General features: G+C 41.2%; 1 protein-coding gene across 17 annotated transcripts in view; it reads right to left on the bottom strand.

The window, feature by feature from the left end:
- Positions 1 to 19,344, bottom strand: part of THRB (thyroid hormone receptor beta) — a 379,102-nt gene that overhangs the window by 73,679 nt on the left and 286,079 nt on the right. For all 17 annotated transcript variants that reach the window (XM_087870168.1, XM_045791644.2, XM_087870167.1 and 14 more), the window contains one exon: positions 9,663 to 9,923. In XM_087870168.1, coding sequence (XP_087726294.1) covers positions 9,663 to 9,923 — 261 coding nt within the window. The remainder of the gene's footprint in view (positions 1 to 9,662; positions 9,924 to 19,344) is intronic.

Genomic DNA, 19,344 nt, shown 5'->3' with positions numbered 1-19,344 from the left:
ATGAGCCCATTGCAGATACCTGTTTCCTTGGAAACCATTCAATTGAAACTCCTGCAAAAATTAACATGTATTTTTTTCCCTTAAAGGGCAGGAGCTTCTTTTACTTACACATTTTTGACCTTTAGTTTTATATCTTAGGCTTATTATAAGAAGTTCTTTCTAGATCTAGGCAAACAAAGAGCAAAATAAGTATCTTTTCATTAATTCAGAGGCTGGGCTTATGACAGTATGACTTGTATAAACTGCACATTATGGGGTAACTATGGATAGTTGGGGTAAAATTTGCCATTCACCAAATATTGCCATTTAGACTCGTAGACCATCAACCCACACACAGTATTCAAACTCAAATGCCAAGAAACTTCACAGTATAGACAATTGAATTAAATAGTCATATTTGCAGCACAGTTTTATGTTTTAAGAGGCAGTAAAGTTTAACAAAGTCAAGGCCCTTGTATAAGTCAATATTGGCAAATAACATGGGGATAGAGGTTTGCCAAAGATAATAATTCTGTATCAGGTCAAAGCTATGGAGGATGGCTTTGGACCGTGGAGGAATTCTGACTCTCTTTTCCAAAGCTCAGTTGATTTTGGATTTCTGGTATCTTTGCATTGTGGATAGAGAAGTGGGATCATGTTTATTTCAGTTCAAGTCAAGGTGGCTGAATTGGTCCAGAACCGGAAAAGCTGATCTCTAAATATAGCTCATATTAGCATCAGCCACATAGTAAACTACAGAGAGAAGCCATCCCTGTGTTAATATAGGTCATACATACAAGTGAAGTGGCTTCGCAGTGTACTTGCCTATTTTGTCTGCAATGTCACTATTTTTTTTAATTATTTATTTTTCAGAGAGAGAGAGCATGCATAAGCAGGGGGAGCATCAGGCAGAGGGAGAAGCAGGCTCCCCACTGAGCAAGGAGCCTGATGCAGAATTCAATCCCAGGACCCTGGGATCATGACCTGAGCCAAATGCAGATGCTTAACGACTGAGACACCCAGACATCCTTGCAATGTCATTAGTATGCAGGCTCCCCTTGGTGTGGAGCCTCCGCACCTCCAAGGGTACTCAAATCCAAAGTCTCTGCCCTGGAGAGGTAAGGATATACTGGTCACCAGCACTTTCAGAGGAATAGGCTTATTGTGGAGCATGTGTATGTTTCCAGAAGCTGACAGGGGTTCTAGAAGCCCAGACTTACTGGGGAATTGAAAATGGGAGCCTTCATATCCTGAAGTCTTCTGTTCCTGGGGAAAGCTGTCCAATAAGAGAGGTAAGACCATTGAAAGAGATGGTGAAAAGCAACTGATTGCCCAATTAATCCTGGAGCTGCTATGTTTTTCTGATAATCACAGTTTAGGTTTTGGGTGTTGGTACTAATTTAATCTATTTTGTCCTGTTTTCCCCACAATGGGAAGTATGGTTATTATCTTAGAGAGGTACTTTAAAATGGAATTGTAGATTAATGTCCTTGGTTTCTTTGTGGGCAATTAATCTCTGAATACATTCTTTGCTGGAGAGAATTAGTGATTTATCCAAGGTTAAATACCTGGTAAATGTCAGACCTAAGAGCCAAACCATGATCTTCTGTTCTCAATATTCCCTATGTGCCTACCAAGTGCTGGGGAACATTCCTAAGATTTAATGCAGCAGGCCAGCTATTGAGGATTCTTAAAATACACCCCCCCCCGCTGGCTTTATCAAGGTATAACTGACAAATAAAATTGTAAGATATTTAAAGTGTACATTGTGGTGATTTGATGTACACATACATTATGACAGGATTTCTCCCATCTAGGTAATTAATACACCCATCACCTCAGATATTTTATATATACAATTGTATATAAATGTATATAATATTGTATTTATAGACATATACAATGTATACATGCATATATATATCTTTGGTGAAAACATTTAAATTCTACTCTTTTAGCAGATTTCGTTCTACATTATAGTGTTATCAATCTTGGAATATCTTGATAGCCCCAGATCAACATGCCATTCACACATGTCCAAATATGACTGGAACGGCTGTGTTAAGTGTCTTTCTTTGCAAGGTGACGTTTGTCTTTAGAGCGCCGTGTCACAGACTTTATGCAGGTAAATGCCACTCCTACTGCCCTGCGCACAACCTGACAGCATGCACAGTGGCCCATGGCAGTCCTCCTTATTCGCTCTCTCCCTCTCTCTCATCCACTCCCTGCTATTCTCACCCCTTCACAGCTGCTTCCATTCCATTCCTTCCATTGGCATTACTGGACCCTGTCAAGGGAGAAGGGAACCTGACCCAGTTCATCCGCTTGGAGACGCTAGCGACTTGATAAGATATCCAGTCAGGAGGTTTGCTTTCGGAAAGACCACAGAGAATTCAGGACAACCTGTGGGAAATGTCTGGGAAAGGGAAAGGCTCTGAATTCCAGTGGTCACCTATGATGCCTTTGTAAGGCTGACTCTCCCAACAGTACCTTTTCAACTTCAATGCCAGGTTCTACAAGTTAACCACCCACATCGTACCCTATTTTGTCTGAAAACTACCTGTAGGAAGCATCAAGGGATTTGGCTATTGTATCTGCTCCCCCTGTGTCCGTAATATTCTCAGCTTTAGAAACTTCAGTCCTGTCAGTATCTACTTAGTGTTAATTCTCACATGGGCATTCTACATCCCTAACATCCAATCTGCTTCTCATCTTTCTAAGCTTCATTCTAAAAATAATACACATAGAATTCCACAATTCCGTGAGAGAGGATTCCCATTTTACAGATGAGGAAACTGAGGCTAAGAGACTTGTTTGAGGCTCAGTGGCTGGTAAGAACAGCACCAGAATTTGCCCTTGGACTGAATGTCGAGGCACACGCTGAAGCCCAGGGCTCTTGTCCCGCCAGGTCTCACTGCCCTGCACCTTCCTCTGAGTGTAGACCAGTGTTTTCTCTGTGGCTTAGATGCCTTCCTTGGGGTGTCTGGAATTTCCTTGCCTTTCCATGTCATGAGAAAGTATAATGATGAAGAGCTCTAGTGTTGGAGCCAGACTGCCAGAGTTCAAAGTCCAGTTCACCTCCTTCATACTTTTCTTGGTTTCTTATTTAAATTTTTCATTATCGAAAGGGTTTGAAAAATATCTTGGTTATTGCTATGGACTCTTCTTTCAATTGTTTATGCCCCACTATAGCTGTATATATGATGTTTTGTTTTGCTTCTTTTCATTTATGTGTATATGGTTGTCAATGTATTTCAAGGTCAGAAAGGGCAACAAACACTGGAGAAGGGGAGCCCAAGGCTAAGAGAATGTTTCTATTGTAAGAATGTTTATCATGTCGTCTCTACTAAGTGGCAGGCACTATGCTGGGTGCTTTACACACATTAGCTTTCATCTTTACAACAAATCTGAAAGCCAGATATTATGACCCCACTTAAAATGAAGAGGACTGAGGGTCAGAGAGGTTAAAAAAATCTGCCCTGAGTTGGTATATTGAAGAGCCAGAAGTCCACTTAAGTCTATCTGACTATAAAGCACATGAGTTTAACTTTTAATGAAAACTGCACAAGGTATTCATTAATGCATTAGAATTGTACAAAAATCTTGCATGCAATTGTATATGGAATTAGTATTAGCATCCTCCTTTGCTCTACTCTTTCTTTTTTAAGATACCTACTGTCACAGGTTGATGTGTATCCAGGACCTTTTATCTGTGCACATTTGTGCAAACACAGTGATACAGATTTTTAAAACTATAAGCGGGAGGGGCTCAGTCTGTTAAGTGTCTGCCTTCGGCTCCCCTCATGATCCCAGGGTCCTGGGATCAAGCCCAGCATCGCATCGGGCTCCCTGCTCAGCAAGGGGTCTGCTTCTCTCTTTTCCTCTGCCCCTCTCCCTTAAATAAATAAATAAATACATACATACATACATACATACATAAATAAATTAATTTATAAAAAAACCTATAAATGGGATCCCAGTATACTTAATGCATGGTGGCTTCTCTGTTTGGTATTCCTAAGAGCACCTCCTATTCAGAACCTGTTTATTTTTCTAGTGGATACTTTAGATATGCCATAGTGTATTTGAACATTCCCCTATGGATGGACGTTTGGAGCGTTACGAATTTTTCAGTAACAAAAACAAAGGTGCAAAGAAAACAGGTGAACACAGATCTTCGTCCCTGTGAGTATTTCTATAGAACACAGTATTGTAAGAGGGATGGGTGGGTCAAAGCATACCTGCATTTAATGTTGTCACAGACACTGCCAGATTGGCCCTGGAAAGCCTGTGGTCCATCCCCTGCTCCATGCTGTATCAGTGAGAACTGAAGTTGGAGACAGAAGCCTGGAATTTCTGATGTTTGCCTCCTTTGCCATTGCCCTGTATCCAGTTTTTTCCCTCTCCTCCACTCCAGCTGATTGCTTTCCTTTCTTTTCTTGCCCTCTATTTCTGTCTGTCCTGGTCTACTTATGGGGTGTTCTTTCCTGCCTTTGAAGTATCAAATCACACAGCTCTCCTGCATCTACCAGGAGCTGGTGGAGAGCACTTACTCTCACGTTGATGGCTAAGGCTCCTAGAGTGCCCTTGAGTATGTGAATCACACTGGCGCTCTCAGCTGGGACCGCACACCCTGATGTATGGTGAGTCCAGGCAGAGTGGAGAGCGGAGATGGATGGAGCAGATGGTCATACTAATGGAAGGGCTCAAGCTTTTTAATCCCCCACTTTCTAAAATACTCATTTACCTGAAGATGTCCTTGTATTTTACTTAAGGACAAAGATAGCAATCACCCGCTGAAAATGTGAATGTCTAACTTGAAGGATTATAACGCATACAATGACTTGGCTTTACATCTCTCATTTCTAGAACACTTTGTTATTTTGGTAAATGAGAATTATATATCATTTAAAATTGTCGTCATTGATTTGATTCATTTTTTCCTCCTTATGAAGAGCGTGAGTTAATAGTCTGCCCCTTCGCTGACATAAGATACTGTTTTAAAAATTACTTTAACTTGTCTAAATCTTGGGGACTGGCTTAATAAATTACAGTATATCTATAAGCAAGGATAATTTATAGCCAATAAAAGTCAGTATTCAGAGGAATACTTAATGACAAAGGAAAATGTTCATGACATGTCTTCAAGCATTAAAAGCTGGTTAAAAAATGGCACGCCTAGTATGATTCCAAGTTTGTAAAAAAAGGATATGCACAGAAAAAAGACTGAAATATAATAAAATTTTAACACTGCTTGTCTTTGAAGGATGGAAATACAAATGATTTCTAAAAATTATTTTTGTTGACCTTTTAAGAAATGGTCAGTTTTGTACATGTACATGGAAGGCTTTTATAATGAGAGAAAACTTGTTAGTAAAGTTATTTTGACTTTTTTTCCTCCTTGCCTTCCTTGGATCTAAGACTCAATTCTCTTGACATTAAACACAGAACTGACCTACAGAGAAAATTCAGTGAGATCACTGGATTGCTGCCCACCTTTTTCTCATGCAACCAGGGAGGTGGTCAGTCCCTGCCTTGTTTTCTCCTACTGGGTTCCAGTGTATCGGGAAGGTCCCTAACTGACATTGAGCACAAATATCCAAGTAGGGAGGTCTGACTGTCTGGGTCCAGACCCTGGTAGATCCAGCTACAGGGGTGCATGCACCTAACTAGCACCCATCCTTGTGGAACTGGTGGGACCTTGGGGTTCCGAAGAGAAGTTCAGGAAGGCATGAGAGGTCTGCCTGAAGGGGCCTTGTACCTACTTACAGGAGGATCAGGGCCCCAGCCAAACAGAGTGGGATTCTCTGAAGGGCTCAAGTCCCGGAGGGATGTGTTTTCAGGCCGAGTGATTAAACAGAACATCCTGTTGGCAATTAAGATAAACCGGGCCTAAAGGAAGCCCAGTTAAGAAGGGCCCCTTAGGTGGCTCTTCAGGTGCAGTCAAGGAGGGGAAGAAAAATGCACATTTCCTGAGTGTCCACTAGGTGGCAGGGCCTTTCTTATACTAAGAGCTGAAGTGTCTGTATTCACAGGCGTTTTCTGATGCTCAGGATCACGCAGAGGGCTGGTTAAAAAACACAGATTCTTGGGCCCCTTTGCAAAGCTTCCAATTCAGCAGTCTGGGGCATGGCCCGAGATTCTGCATTTCTAACAAGCTCCCGAAGGGAAGCCGCTAGTGCTGCTGATGGGTGCACTTTGAGCCCCACCAAATAAATACATTGTCTCAGACTCCAGGAGAGAAGGAGGTGGGCAGCAGTAGGATGTGGTCCTTGTGGCTGAGCAATGAGTTCAAACTGTGACAGAAACTCCAGGGAAGGTGTAGAGTGGAGATAGAAGGTGGCTCGGGGTCACCTGCTGCTGGTTGGAAATGGCCTCTGCTACTCCAGCAGATTGGAACTGTGGGTTCTGCGGCAGAATGTTGGGTCTCCAGAGCTCTCATCCCAGTTAAATGTGTTACCAGTTAATTTCCTTAGAATGACTGTAGCAGAGAAAAGCACAGCTCTATGCAGAATTAAAACGAAAGCTGTATTCAGACCCAAACTGAAAACCAAAACATTAACTGTGTAAGAAAATAAGCAAAAAGAAAAACATGAAGAATTCTATAAAGCACAAATCAGTGATTCTCCAATTATTTGAACTGAAGGACCATTTAAAAATATACCCGGTCCATTATAGTGTGGTGCATGGTTCTTTGGTGCAAGACTTTTACCTGGCTCTGGCCACGCATGACTCACCAGGCCAGTTGGACAATTCCCAACTGGTCCAGACCATGTTCAGTGAGGTGAGTCCACTGATCATGTATTTGAATGTCAGTATTTATGCCACGTTGCTATAAAAGTTTCTAAAGCTCACTCTTAGTTTCTGTATTTGCATCAAGAGAGAGGAATAATAACAATTTGTAGGAGGGTACCCACTCACAAACCACTTCGAGGTGCACTGATCTACGCCAGCTAGATGGCTGACCTGAGGGATAGGCTTACTGTGGAACTTTGAGCAGGCAATTTGTTCTTTTGGCTCTTGCCCTGTAGATCCTTAACTTTTGTATCCTTCAGGGCCATTTAGTTCTTATCAATTCCATTTGGAGTCCTTGGAATGGGGCTAGTTGGATGTACTTTTGGCCTTGATGCTATTGCTTCATGCTCAGACATCAAGGGTAATGTTCTACACAGGATAGGCACTTACTGAACACTGATGGGATGAATGCATGGAATGGTAGGCTGGGACTGAGATATCAAGCATGCCTGGGGGCTGGACAGAGATAGCCAGGAAATACATGCTAGCCTAAATGGGCAGCCAAACAGAACTCGCCTCACAGTGATTTTATACAGGTGGCTGACAAACAGAGCAGGTAGAGAAGAGCCGGCTCCAAAAAGAAAAAAGTGACTAATCAAGTTGTTTCTCTGGCCTCCCTGGTACCTCCCTAATTACAGACGTCCACTGTGAATGAGTAAGATTCAGTTTATCAAGTTCATGGGCCATGACAACGTAGGCTTTCCTGGGGCATTTTCATGCTGAACCAAGTCATTGTCTCACATTCATGCCAAGATGAACCCTGCTGGTTACTCTAGAAACTACCTGGGGGTTTTCCCTAGTTGTTTTCCTTTCAATAGTAGAATCTTGAGGAAGGACTTTAATGTAATAATTTAATTCTATTTTTCTTATTAAACAGTTCTCTGACTTTTAGCAAAGGAGAGCTGAATGAATGCAAAATGGATTATCAAGTCTAATCCACCCTGAAACATCATGCCCTAGCCCGCACTCACTGGCCTCTTCTCCTTCTCCATTCCTTACCAAGCACACAGTGCAGCACAAGGAATTTATGACACTTAATGATGCATAGCTAAAATACTGATCACAGTAATAATGATACCTGCTATTTAGAGAGCCCTTAGGAGAGGTACTATATTAAATGCATGCTTAAATGCATTATCTTATTTAATTCCACCAATGATCACATAAGTTTGCTCAAGGGCAGAGTGGAAGAGCTAGGATTCTAGCCCAAACCTGTGGTTTTAACCACTGCACTATAGTTAGGGTCTTGGGTCCAAATAGAGACTGTTTCCTTTTGCTTTTAAGGTATAACAACAAAAGAAGTATACCATATTAGGAACTTTGGGTACCCAAAGCCAAGATTTCTTGTAAATGATAGAGACATAGACGGATCCTATGAATGAATGAATGAATGAATGAATGAGTGAACATGGGTACCAGCTGTGAATGAATCAAATTTAGTTTGTGAGTTTCTTAGATCATGAGGACACTACAGTTTCATGTTGGTATTTCACTGTAAACCTAGGACTGACATGGTTTTGATGCCAGCTCATAAAATCTGAAGATACAATCTGGTTACAAATTCTAAGACTAAATCTCAATTATGTCTCAAACAAATTTGTGCACACACACACACACATATACAAACACACTTGTCTCATATGCTGACTCTTTCAAAAAAAAACTTACTTTGCTCTTTTTCTAAATATTCTTTTCAATTTCTCAAATCTCCCGAATAATAAAGGTGAAAGGTAGTTCAATCCCAAAGAGAACATGTATAGTTTTGACTGCACTCAAATCAGAGCTCATACCACTATTTTATTATTTTTAGAATATTCTGTTTTCAGCTGAAACAAACTACACATTCAACTTCTCAGGTCAACTGGTAGTTCCAGGGAGCTTTTGATGTGTTTTCAGAAAAGTTAAAGCACCAGCACTTTTTTGACAGGATAAATATAATCATGTGTTTATGTTCAAGTTAGAACAGTATGCAAAAGTCTCTCATGGCTCATACATAGGAGTCTTTACAAACTTTCATTACTATATCTTGGTGAGTGATTGCCAGATTTCCAAATACACAATTTAAGACTTTATCATGAATCAAAATCCTTCAAGAAGAACCACAAAGACCTTATTTTCCCTCCATGCTAAATTGAAAAAGAATGGAAAGTCACATGAATGTGGACATTTAAAAACACAAATGAATTTACAAAGCAAACATTTTGGGGAGCCCTAAGACAATAAAGCGATCAGCACAAAGACATCTGTCGGGTGAGGCAACCTGAGGTAAAGACCAGTTAAATCTAATGCAATCAGGAACTTAGGCCAGTTTAACACTTTTTTTTATGAGGTGACAACCTCCTAACACCATAATCTTGCCTTTCAGGAAGATGACACAAGGATTTAATGAGTAAAAGAAAACAACTTAAAACCTCTCTTTTGAGCGTGAATTGTCTATTTGGGTTAAAGGTAGTCTTTGAGATCCCATTAGCTACTGGCACAATTGGGAAAAGAAATGTACACACACACACACACACACACACACACACACACACACACACACACTTCAAAGCAAGTAGTTACAGAACGATAGCAATGTCTGTTTCTACTCAGATGCAAAAACAGAGCTAAAGCCAAAACTAACAACCCTTCTGCTAATTAGAGAAATAAAAATGTCTTTTCCCCAAGTGTCCAACGCAACATGAAACTGAAATTAACTATTTCCTTTGGAACTCATTTATTTATGTTCAAAAGAAGATTTGGGGATAAAAAAACCTTGCAACGGAACAGTTGGGGAAAACACATGGATACCATACATTGGAATAAATGGAGCTGAGCACACAGTGACAACAGAGACTTTTTTCACTTGTTGAAACACTGGATATTATGGTCTAATAAAAATCGGTTACCTTTACATTTCTTCTCTTCTGTTTGGAAGGTCTGGGCACTTGGGACACTCTGATCGTTCACATCGTCATGGTCCAGATGGAATATCGAGCTAGTCCAAGTGGCCTGGATGAGATGTGGTGACGACTGTTCATTTTTCAATGCACTGCGCCTCTCCGCATGGCTTTTCCTATGGAGGCAGGCTTCAGACATTCCTACTAGCTTCCAGTCGTGTTCTCGGTCTGGACAGTGCTTTGGTTTGTCCCAGGCTGGAAGGCCATTTTCTGGAGGGTTGAAAAACACGAGATGACGAGCTGTTGGCATTGTCAAGATTTTGTTGAGTTGCAGTTTTGGAAGGCAAGTTGTTTCTCAATTCTTTGGGGCTGACAGTATTCACATGCACCTTCACTTGATGGCAGTGATAAGATGCAGAATTTGTCAGCCTTGGGCATTTAGCCACCACAGTTGGATTGCCTGTCGGAGTAATCAACACATTCCCCCTTATTTTTAGTGCCTAGAAAGACATTAGTTCCTCCATGGAAAGGCTGTACTTTCGCCAGCCAGGCTTCCACAGCAATGGCCCAAGAGCAAGTTTACACCAGTTTATGTGACTGCTTAGACGATCGTTTGAGGTCTTGAGGGTCAGGGCTGGCCGTGAATACTTTTCAGATCCTTAGGACATAAAACATCCAGGATTCAGCCTTGTTTGACTTGGGTTTTATCACAGGCTGACCTGAGGGACACCCTGTTACTTAAGTGGGACATGCTCACGTGGTTCCTCAGGGAGTGACAACTCGGTCCTCCCTACAGTCTTCTACTCCTAATGGCCCGATACAGAGAGACTGGATCTTCAAATAGAAATCTGCAACCATTTCAATGTAGTTCCAACTTGGCAATGAGGTCCAATGAAGGAAAGCAGACAGTGCTTTAGTCGCGAGGCAAATTAACAGACCTAATGATAGAATGATAAGCCCTGAATCTCTTTGGTTGAAGTATAGGCAGTAAGTTATTTACGTGTATTGTGGTTTTTTTTCTATTTAATTTATAGGCACTTGAAGACCTACCCTCTAGAAAATGGGAAGAAAAGGAATAATACAATATAATGCAATGATATAATGTAAACTTTCTTACACTAACCTCCCTTGGTGGCAAATTTAACTCCTTGAATATCTTTACTGTACACGGATATAAGGCAGAGAGCAAAAATGAGCAGGCTAATGTATATATTTGTATATGCATATACGTTAAAAAACATAATCCATCTGGTCATCCATATTTCTAGAAATTCTTAGGCTACTGTCTGTCAAAATGAGAAATATGCAATATAAATAGAGTTCTACTTTTAAAGTGATCATATACAGTGATTGAAAGACTATAATTTATGTGTGAATTTTCCTTTCTGCTGAAATTACCAAGGAAGCAAAGATATCCATATTAGAGAGACGAGTCCATCCTGATCTGTACATAATATTGGGAATTTTAAGCTGCCTTTCCAACATTTAAAATGACTTTTTAAAAAAAGATTTTATTTATTTGAGAGAGAGAGAGAGAGGGAGAGAGAGAGAGTACAAGCCAGGGAGACAGGCAGAGGGAGAGGGAGAAGCAGATTCCCTGCTGAGCAGGGAGCCTGATGCTGGACTCGATCCTAGGACCCTGAGATCATGACCTGAGCCAAAGGCAGACGGTTAACCGACTGAGCCACCCAAGTGCCCCTAAAATGACTTCCAAATTATTTAACGCAGGGCTCAAAATGCTTTAGATCTTCATAAGCCCCCTCTGTAAATGACTAATTGTCTTCAGTTGTTGTTGGTTAGGATGGTTTCTCCAAAAGTGTGATCTGCTCTCAGTCACTTTGGAGGCTGCACTTGCCCTGTGAGTCTTCAGGTTACTATGTGGAAATTCTAATACACATACACTCTCTCTCTACTTCAGGAGGAGACTGGGAACAATGACTACAAAGTAATAATCAACCCATGATTTTTTTGTCACAGTAAATGGAAACGCTGTGGCTTGAAATAACATGGCCAGTAAGCAATAAATCCATGCAAAAAAAATTCTATAATGTGACAGCTCTGGAATATAACATTTGATCTTATTCAGAGAAGAGCCCTGAAAATTCACCCTATGCAAATGGCTATGCTAGGCATTGTGTGAGGTCATGAGTTCTTTCTCTTCAGAGATCATATGGCATTATTCACTGCATGGTGAATCAAAAACTCTGGACTCAACCACAGCCAGCTGCTGGTGCAATTATAGGCACCTATTCTCCCTATCCATTAAAAGAAAACAACAGATTAAATAAAATGTTGGGAGATTGTGTTGCATTTCAAATTAAATATATCTAGGTAGAATCCATTCAAGTTTATTATCCATGAGGGTTTGAGGTTTTTATGAGCTAAATATAGAGCTACTGAATGCAAGAGTTAATTCTGGGCCTAAAGAGATTCATTTTATTTCTACAGACATGAAAAGCCTTCTGACCCATGCATGTTTCTATGATGTCTTCTTTATTTTCAGGGACTCTAAATCCTTGGTAAATTGTATCCTGTAAAGCTCCATTTTAAGTAATGTTAAAGTTATCACACTTTTTTGTAAAGCCTCCAACATTTTATTTTTCTGCAGAAATTCTTACAATTTGGTATTAACTTCCCTGATCGAACAGAAATTAAGAAATATCGCCAAAGTGAGTAGTCACTGCTCCCCAGCGAAAAGAGCTAGTGGTCACGCTTGGATGAGAAATGCTGAAAGGGACTCCACCCAAGGGGACAGTCCTCCTTCAAGTACGGCCTCTTAAAACCTGCTCAGCATGTCTCCTGGGCCAGCAAGACCAGGTATTTCTTCTAAGCAAGGGAGGTTATGTTTGGGGTGAGGCAAGGGATAGGATTGCCTTCCATGGTCCTAAGAAAAGAAGTTGAGATGGCTTGGGGGAAAGGCTTCATTCACGGGAGGCATTTACAGGCTCATAATTACTGTCTGTAATTCCATTCACGATAATGATATTCTGCTGCTTAACTTGCAGGATTATTGGTTGGGGCACTGCTAGGAAACCCGGGGACTGAGAAGTCTTGGCTGGGTCATGGGAAAGCTCAAGAGGATTTTATTTAAGGAGGATTCTTGATTCTTATCCTTCCAAGAAGAGGGAGACACATACAATTCCTATTCCATTCCCAGGGAGGGATAAAATACCCGCTACAACGAGCTCCTTAAATTCTGCCTACTGAGGATGCTGCTGTTGGTGAGAACTCAAAGTTACCTCCACACGTGTTTGCTTCGCAGTACTGGTTTTCAGCGGTATTTTGCCATTTCTATGTCTAATGCTCGTATCCTTTGGCTCTCCCCAAACTCAAACCAATCAGTTGTTTCTTTGTAGAGAGATTGAAATGTTAAAAGATTAAGTCAGTGATTCCCAAACTTTGGTGAGTGACAGTTCCCTGAGGTGCTACTGAACAACACAGAAGACCAGGCCTGTTGAAGTGGGATGGGCCCAGGGCATTTGTATATTTACTAAGTTCTCCAGATGGTTCTGATACCAAAGAGAATTTGAGATCCACAGGGTTAAGAAAATTGAAGGCGGGAAAACAAATTACTGGCAGGTTTCAGATAAGGGTGCAGTGTGTCCTTCTTAGGCTCTAATGTTTTACACAACCTTGAAGTAAATTTACTTTCTAATTAAACAATTCATCAATGTTTTGGGATCAACTGTGTGAACATTTAAAAGTCAGATATTATGAAAAGATGCTCAACATCATAATCATCAGGGAAATGCAAATCAAAACCACAATGAGGTGTCACCTCACACCTGTCAGAATGACTAGACTAAAAAACACAAGTAACAACAGGTGTTGGCAAAGATGTGGAGAAAAAGGAGCCCTCTCACTGCTGGGGGGAATGTAAATTGGTGCAGCTACTGTGGAAAACAGTATGGAGATTCCTCAAAAACCTAAAAATAGAAATACCATATGATCCAATAATTCCACTACTGGGTACTTACCCAAAGAAAACACAAACACTTATTAGAAAAGATATAAGTACAATATATTACTTACAATAGCCAAGATATGGAAGCAACCTAAGTGTTCATCAATAGATGAATGAATAAAGAAGTGGTGTGTGTACACACACACACACACACACACACACACACACACAGAGGAATATTACACAGCCATAAAAGGGATGAGATCTTGCCATTTGCAACAACATAGATGGACCTAGAGGATATTATGCTAAGTGAAATAAATCAGACTGAGAAAGAAAAATACCATATGATTTCACTTATATGTAAAACCTAAAAAACAAAATGAATGAACAAAAACCAGAAACAGACACATAGAGAACAAACTGATGGTTGCCAGGGGAGAGGAGGGTGTGGGGTGGGTAAAATGGGTGAAGGGGAGTGGGAGGTACAGACTTCCAGGTATGGAATGAATACGTCATGGGGATGAGAGTTACAGCACAGGGAACATAGTGGATGGTATTGTAGTAGTGTTACATGGTGACAGATGGGAGCTACACTTGTGGTGAGCACAGGATAACATACGGAGTTATCAAATCACTATGTTGTACACACAATGTGACATTGTGTGTCAACTCCATTTCAATAAAAATGTCAGCTATTAATTGAATGTTCTCTTACAGATTGGGGGTATGGTTGTAAATAAGTATTCACTTAAAAAGTCTGTTGTTCTGGGCATTATCTGGGACATAATGTGCACAGTAGTAGAAATACATTTTTTAAAAAGGAGAATTGTACCAATGATTATATCTTGTTATTCACATGAAGTATGAATCCTTTGCTCTTTAATGGATCCTAGCTAATACCTGGCTTTTAATACTTCATAATTCTGGGCATCAAGACAATTAACCAATTTGTCAGTTATGATGCAAATTAATAACAAAATTAAAGGAAATAACTAGATAGGGACATGTGAGCTGCTACTAAAATAACTAGACACACCCTGGCCTGTGTTTCTCAAGAGAGTTTAGAATTGAATGATTGAATTTGCGTTAGATGATTATAATTCTCTTGGCTTTGAATGACACAACCCCGGTCTAAAAAGTTATTTTGCAAAAAGAAACAAACCTAAATCTCATTAACATAACTGCAAACAGCCTGTCTCTGGAAATTTCATTAAATATGATAGAAAAGGAATCTGTCCGTCAAAAAAGGGAGAATTATATGAAAATATGCAAGTATCTCAGGACACAAAAACAAGCTAATACCTTAGAAGCGCGCTAAGGCAAAGGAAATAGGCTTATGACAACGAGGTCGGAGAGGGTCAGCTGAGTGGCCTGGGATTTCATGGCACTCATTATAAAGTGTTTAGTTTGTATTAAAGGCCATTGGTATTAGGCATTGAGACCCCAAACCATACTCTGTATTAGGGAGATGTGTGTACGATATGCTGTGTAAGCCCAGGGAGTGTGTAGAATTATCAGGGGATAGCTCAGGCTATTAGCATGGTGCCTGTAATTTCCATTCTAATTTTTTACTCGGGCCTATAAGTTTTAGCTTTGCCGAATTCTCAGACTACGTACGTATCAACTAATTTTTATTTGTCGAGTCACGTAGGAGACTGATGCTTGGCGGAGCATTTACTAAGGGCCAAATACTGAACTAGACACTTTTGTTCATCTTCATGAACATCCAGGGAAGTCCGCAGTGAGACACTGCCTGATTTACAAGCAACCTCAGAAAAGCGCGTCATCTGTTCTTTCGTACCTTCTGTGCTGTGAGCAGATATATTATCATTATTTGCCTTAGTTTGATGAGTAGCCATTAGCCTATTAATAGCTATCATTTTATCAGTTCTTTGTAAGTTCTTTATCAGCTATGTTTATTGTCCCATTCAATTTTCTCAGTTACTCATTTATATTCCCAACTGGTCTGCCTGCTCTCACTCTGAGCCCCCTAGAACCCATTGTTCGTAGAGCAGCCAGAGTGAGCTTTAAAAGTACGCTTCAGAACATATCTCTCTTGGCGCTTACAACCGTCTGATGACAGCCCGTCAATATTGGAATGAGATCCTAAGGCCTTACTGCAGCCTGAAATGCTCCAAGGGATTTATCCCTGATCCATCCCACCGAGCCTCTCTCCTGGGGCTCAGCCCCTTGTCCTCAGTCCTCTGGCCGCATGGGCTTCTTCTAACGTGCAACGCTTGTTTCCACCACAGTGTCTTTGCAGAAGCTCCTCCCTAAGCCTGGGGTGCCCTTTCCAAATCCTTACCTCACCTCCTTTTGATGTACCAAGAATAATTAGCGGGGTCCAACCCCATGTTCCCTTTTACTTGAAGGTTGGAGTTTCTTGCTTACAGATCGTATCAGGGTTGCATTTCTCAAGGAAGATAATCAAAAGTAAAAGTAAGGGGTTGGAGCCCTGTACTGCCCTGGAGGAGGCTCTGTTCTAGTGGAGAGGAGAGGGTGAGGTTGGAAATCTGAGTCCCACTCTTCCACGTAGCAGCTGAAGGGTCTAATTTTGAAAATCACTTCCTCTTTCTAAGTCTCCGTTCTTTTCATGTGTAAAGTGGCAATATAATGTTGCTCATGGGATTTCTTCCCTTCTCAACCTAGATCACTGTGTAGGCTTTCTTGAACCATCCATCCACCCTCTGCACTTCCATTAACACTTTCCATGTATCTCTCTCCACCCATGTCCTACTCCATACCTCATGATCTAATCATTTACATACATGTTTTATGTATGTATGTATGTATGTATGTGTGTGGGTAACACAGTGCCTAGCATCATGCCCTAATCTTTTATTATCTCCCAATAATCTGGTAACTGTGCAAAGAGAAAACTATTTCCTAGGCACAGATTCTATGCCCATTTTCTTATTTAAAAGCCCCTGGTAAGTCATAAGGAGGACTCAAAACTGTGAAAACCGAATCAACACAGATTTTCTACTACAAGTATTATCTTCTCAAAACTGCAGGAGAGAATGAAAACTGTTTTGCTTTTTAGAGGCAGGATAGGATAAGAATCTGGGCTCTGCTAGATAAGGTTCAAACTCTGGCTTTGGCATTTATCAGCTGTGTGACTTTGGGCAAATCGCTCTACCTCTTTGGATCTTCCTCCTGAATATCTGTAATACTTGTCTCTATCTCCTCTGTAAGGCAAGAACTCACCACGTTTTCCTTGTATTATGTCAATGGTATCCACACTTTTCTCCACCCTCTATTGGACTCTGATCAACTTATCCATTTCTCAGTTCCCACAGCTCCAAGCACAGTGCCTTCACATGACAGGACCGGAATAAATATCACTTGGAAACAACTGAACATAATATAGACAGGTCGAAGTACTCCAGAAGCTAAACAGAGCACACACGGACTTTTATCTTTCTAGGAATTTCTATGCACTGAGCAATACTGTGCTCTACGAGACCCAGTCGGCCAGAACTGGTTTGCATCAATGTTCTGCAACAAAAGGCAGCTTGGCCACAAGACAAGTGTCTGGTGAAGAGCTTCACATGGGACACCAGAGTATAGCTGTGGGTGTCTCCATGCCACCCTTGCAGGCCCTCTGACACAGCAATATATTCTTGTCATCAGGGGTGGGTGGGCCAGTCACCAGAGAGCAGGCTGCTGGCTTGCTTGCCAGTGCTCTGGGATCCTCTAGGGTGGCTTTGCCTGGCCTGGAAATCTCCAAGAATGGCCCAGGCTGCAGTGCCTGGCTTGCTGCTTGTAGTTATGAAGGCCTTTGGGCAGCATTTGCTTAGTGGAAGCCATGAGACTTGTGAATTTGGAATATTTAGGCAAGGGAAGGAGATTTCTCCAAAATTAGAGAAAAGTCAAATTGCTGACCATTTTTAAAGGAAATTGACTATTACTACTTTGAAGAATTGTGACGGAAGGGTTACATGACTACTGAGCCTCATTAGTAAACTAGAGTGAAAATCCCTCACAACGTCAGTGTTAAGATTACACGTGCTGACATATGTACAAGGTGGGTCACTGAGCAGAAATACAGTAAATTCTTGAAGTGTTGCCTTCCTATTTTATACTGATAACTGCGGAGAGCAAATCCACAATTCTCAGTGGGCGGGAAGGAACCTGGAGGATCCATTCTTATGCTCCTTCCTTCTCTCAACCTACACAAACATTATGAACCACCCCCTCCCTGCCTCTGGCTCAGCCTGGGCTCTAGCCACACAGCTGCCTTTATTCTAGTCAGTGGTGAGTTCCTCTTCCTCTGAAAATATTTATTATTTGTTCTAATGTGTAATCACACATTGCTTCTGAGATCTTATTGATGTATGTTAGTGTTCCCATTATGAAGACCTGGATGGCCCTTGACATTGTGACCAGCTACTACTTTGGTATTGTCCACAACTCAAGCCCGCAAAATGGAGTGGAATGTTCTGGTCTTTGTGGGACATGGGGGTGTGGGTCACAGCTGAGGAGCAGCCTTCCGGGCCACTGGCTTCTACAGAAATTGTGACTAAGGAGGATGAGAAAGGAAGGAAACCATATTTATTATTACGCACAAGGTACTTTATGTGCATAATAATAGTAATAATAATAATGACAACTAAAATTTCCAAGCACTTACTATGTGCCAGCCTAGTAGACTAGACACCATAAATAAAAATGACTATTAACTGAGGACCTACTATGTGCCAGGTAGCATCCTAAGCATTTTTCATACATTATCTAACTTGCATTCCAATACCAAGAGATGGGTATTGTGTCCATCATTTTAACCAATGAGGACATAAGCAAGGAGGGAAATTATCAGATTCCTGTTTCTATTTAGAAGGTGTATGTAATTGTGTACATACAGTGTATGTAGTTATTAATTCACCTGTTTAGATCGATGAGCTCCTTGGTAGTTGGGACCGTGGCTTGTTTGCTTTGTGCCCCAGCAGGCAGCACGAGGCCGGGCACATTAATGAATGCTCATTACCTTGCATGGAACTGAATTAAACTCAGCCACTCTCCACGGCTCCATCCTGCTCCTCCACAGCCCGGTGGGGAATAGGATATGGTGAGAGAATTTGTGCTTGTTCTATCCTCTTCCTGCTCAGCTAAGTGCCATTCTCATGATCTTCTCTTGGTCTCCAGACTGTTTCCCCAAAATGTCTCTCCTTCACTTCCTCTCCTTTCCCAGTGCTATGCGTCTAAGGATATTTCAAGATCTGGAGCAGAGGTCTCTAAGGAAACTAGACTCTGGGGTTTGAGAAGACAATGATGACTTTTTATTTGTATTTTATTTGAAAATTCAAGAAGAAATTAAGCTTGACTAGCATTGTATTTACGCATGTGTAGAATGAATGAATGGATGGAATACTGAGGGCCATGAAATGTGCTCAAATCTTCCATTCAGGGTGTACTCATCTGCTGCTTCCCTCCTGAAACTTTATAAATGAGGATCTACTGAGGCCCTTGCTCAGCCTTTGGTTCCATGAAATGCATCCTCAGGAATATCTTCTTGTAGGCAAAGTCTGGCAAAATTAGCCTCTTTGTTCAGATAGGCTGCCTGCCATCGCTATATGGTTCTGTCTTTCGTTTACAGAGCACCTGCCTATTGATTTTCCCTTTTGTTGAGACTGGACTTCTCTGCCCCTGTGCGCAGGTGAATTTTTAAATTTCCTATCACAGAGGGTTTCTCTTGTTTCGTTGGCAGGGATTCTCAGTCCATTAAGTGAGTGAGATCTGGGAGCTGCTAAGAGAGAAACAAATCTTTTTCTTATCTGGCTGCTC

Source organism: Ursus americanus, chromosome 20 (assembly GCF_024610735.1).
Source record: "Ursus americanus isolate L20-20 chromosome 20, mUrsAme1.1.p, whole genome shotgun sequence".
NCBI lineage: Eukaryota > Metazoa > Chordata > Mammalia > Carnivora > Ursidae > Ursus > Ursus americanus.
Note: the sequence above shows the minus strand (reverse complement) of the source record. Positions and strands in the feature narration are given on the sequence as shown.